The following is a 3483-nucleotide window of genomic DNA, read 5'->3' as shown; positions in this document are numbered from 1 at the left end:
CGGATCACTATCTATAGATTCTTTCTTCACTTAAGCTGGTTCATAAGATTGACAAAGCCTAAATTTAGGTATAAATTAAAGCACAACTTAATTTATTATTATTATTTTTTTTAAACAGCAAAGCTTTCTTAAATTAAAATAGCTAAGAAGTCGCGTACATCAGCTCAAGATCTGGGAAACAAACACGCCAGTAATTCAACAATATCATTCTCAAATAAACCTGCTAATAAGTACATGACGCGGGATCAGCCAGCCAACTCCATCCATAACAAAGAAAAATTGCCCAATAATTGATGTTTGTCCCTCTTTCCTTTATTTTTTAATGAATAATTTGGAAGTCTACAGTCTATGAAACCGTAACTCGAGACAATCCGCTGCCGGAGAGAATGCTGCATTTGTTTGCTCCTATAGATTTTACCAATTTCTTTGGCTGAAATCCAAACTCTGATATGCTTGTGTATGCAACCATGGTTTAAAACTTTACTATGATATAAAAAAGTATCACTAATGTTGTGTTTTATTTCTTGGACAGATTTCAAAGGAAAAGAAGAAATTTGCCAGTTTTTTTCTTTCACCTATTACTCATTTATACCTTAGCTTGTTTCTAAATTTGAATTTTTACAGGATACCACCATATGTCTTGCAAAGGTTGAGGAAGCTTACAGGCATGAGAAAAAAACCAAATCTGCAATAGCAAGAGCTATCCAGTCATGTTATTGCAATGAACTGGATGATGAGATTGACGCTGAAGATGAAGATGTTGATGAAAACAGGCTGCTGCCTGCGATGAACAAAATCTGGCCTTATCTGATTCTTTGCCTGAAGAATAGACTTTCAGTGGTATCATTCTAATTAACAAACATTTAACATTTTCATTGAAATCCAGTTTTTTTGTTCTGCATCTTCTTTTCAACTGCTACTAATTTTCACCTTTTTCATTTGTTCTTAAGCTTATTATATTATGCAAGCCTAATTGTTGCCCACAACATCTTTATATGAAGCAAAATGTTATAAAGTATTTAATTGTTTGGTTATGATATGTATTAAGCTTATATTTCTTATGATTGTGGAATACGAAATCATATTATAGTTTTATAATGCTGCCATTGCTCTTATTTTCAGAAAAGTAAATCATCTAATCCATAATTACGTTTTTTACATTTTTCAGGCTGTCATCAGAAGATGTGCAGCTGTGCTAACCAAAATAGTCCAGACAGCAGGTGGAGATTTCTTCATTCGCCGATTCCACACAGACGGACCCATCATCTGGAAACTATTGACCACATCGCCTTTTCGTCGAAAACCGTCGCCGGCAACCAATTCCCGACCGTTACTCCTCCCATATCGAAACAGCCCGCTGACATCCGAAGATCCGATGGCCGAGACCTCCAACATGAAAATTCAAGCAGCAATTCTAAACATGATCGCCGACATTGCCTCGAATGAAAGGAGCGCTCCGGCGTTACAAACGGTGTTCAAGAAGGCGAGCGGTCTGGTTGTAGGAATTGCCTGCAGCACTGCAGCAGGTGTGAGGGAAGAATCCATAAAGGCACTTTCAGGACTGGCCCATATGAATCCTGACCCAATTTGGCTTTTAATGGCTGATGTTTACTACTCACTGAAGGATAAGGAGCTGCCCCAACCACCAAGTCCAGATTTGGCGGATGTTCGGCAGCTTCTGCCTCCTCCATTGTCTTCCAAGGAGTATCTGTATGCGCAGTATGGTGGGGATACTTTTGGATTTGATGTTGATCCAATCTCTGTGGAGAGAGTGTTTCATAAGTTGTGCTCTCAGGTATTCAATTGAATTTTGTTCACCATGTATTACTGGTGTATGTACATTTGCAGAAATACCAGTCAAGACATATATATTTACATATCTAATTCCTAAACTTTGTTTCTTTACATGTATACAGCCCAAATATTTCATTTCACATTAAAATTATCACTATTTTAATTTTGTGAATTTCTCGTTAGATATTCAATTGAATTTTGTCCAAAAATAGAAAAAAAAATAAATAAAAATTGGGCATAATAGTTTGTGTTGTCAATTTACTCTTGTAAATTTATTAGATTGTGGAGTTCCCAAGTAATAATTATAATAATTATTATAATAATATTAATAAAAGATAATGTAGAATAAAATATTTGACAGCCATTAATCATCAGCTAGACCGTTGCGGCTACTTCAATATTAATTATGAAAAAATGGTGGGGGGAAAATGTATTAAATAGAAAGATATTTGCATTTTTCATTCATAATTAAATTTAAAATGTAAATAATAATATGAATGTTTAAATGTTAGGTATGCAAATGCTTAAAAATATGTGGTGTATATGTACATGCCACTATTTTTTAATACAATTGCACCGCATATTTAATGCTTTTTTATTTAATGGTTCGAGTTTTCTCTGGCATAGTTGTTCTTAAGAAGGTGGGACTCGAATTGTTAGGCATATTGGGGGTGGTCGGAGGCTCGTATGATAGCCTTTTGTCATTCCTTAAATAAAATACAAATTAAGTGCAATAAAAATAGTAGGGTGAAGTGTTGAAATAGTCATCGAGTATATACATAGGGCCGATTGGGGACGGTTAATTTGATAGGGTTGATTTGAGAGGACTGAGTGACGAGCGGCCAATTTTAACAGATTCTCTGTACAATCTCAGCGTCTTAAACAATAAAAGTAGAATTATGTCATACACTTACAATTTCTAATCCTTGGTGATGACATAACGAGCTATAACTTTGCGTTAATTATTAATATTATAGCAGAAAAATGCAACAAATTTATTACAAAAATTCAGAGTGAGAAGTAACTGATCAATTCTTCTTTATTATTACTTCAATAGGCTGCATAACTTCACTGTAATATGCATCAAATTTGCAGCAAGTCAGTACGAAATTTGTGCTTCAATAATTTGGTCAATCCCTGAAAGATTTACCATAAAACTAAACCCTAAACCCTAAAACTACTTAAGAAATATATTTTTTTTATTTTTTTCTAATTTTTTCTAGCATTAATGTATTTTTGGGATACATGTCGGAATGCCACCCAATATTTATGTATTTTCATATATATCACCCAATATATGGCACAAATATTATAATTCTAACTTTTAAAATTGAAATAAATCTTTTCATTCATAAGTAATGATACGCTATCAACAAATTTTCATCAAGTTCATCAACATGTTGATGTTGTAATTTGGGAAACCCAGTAACTCTTTTCTGCTTATGGAACAAGTAGTTGCAATTGTAATCATTTTTTATAATGAAATTCTTTAGCTATGTCAAATCCCTTGATTTTTCTCTTTTAAGATTTTCATGTAAAAATTTCTAATGTCTTTATTAGTTACATTCTCTTTTTTCAATATGGGTTAAATCTTGATATCATGCTAAGACAATAATCTAATACTCAAATGTCATGAATTTTCTTGCACTCATCAATTATGATGATGATGATGATGATGATGATGATGAT

General features: G+C 33.3%; 1 protein-coding gene across 1 annotated transcript in view; it reads left to right on the top strand.

The window, feature by feature from the left end:
* LOC110019520 overlaps positions 1–1904 on the top strand; it is a 72741-nt gene extending 70837 nt beyond the window's left edge. The window contains 2 exon segments of the mRNA XM_020717206.1: positions 625–840; positions 1169–1904. Coding sequence (XP_020572865.1) covers positions 625–840; positions 1169–1807 — 855 coding nt within the window. The 3' untranslated portion in view covers positions 1808–1904.
* The last annotated feature ends 1579 nt before the right edge of the window (positions 1905–3483 follow it).

The sequence above is a fragment of the Phalaenopsis equestris genome, unplaced genomic scaffold (genome assembly GCF_001263595.1).
Source record: "Phalaenopsis equestris unplaced genomic scaffold, ASM126359v1 Scaffold000060, whole genome shotgun sequence".
NCBI classification, from domain to species: domain Eukaryota; kingdom Viridiplantae; phylum Streptophyta; class Magnoliopsida; order Asparagales; family Orchidaceae; genus Phalaenopsis; species Phalaenopsis equestris.
The sequence above is the reverse complement of the archived record's forward strand: the minus strand, read 5'-3'. Positions and strand labels throughout refer to the sequence as shown.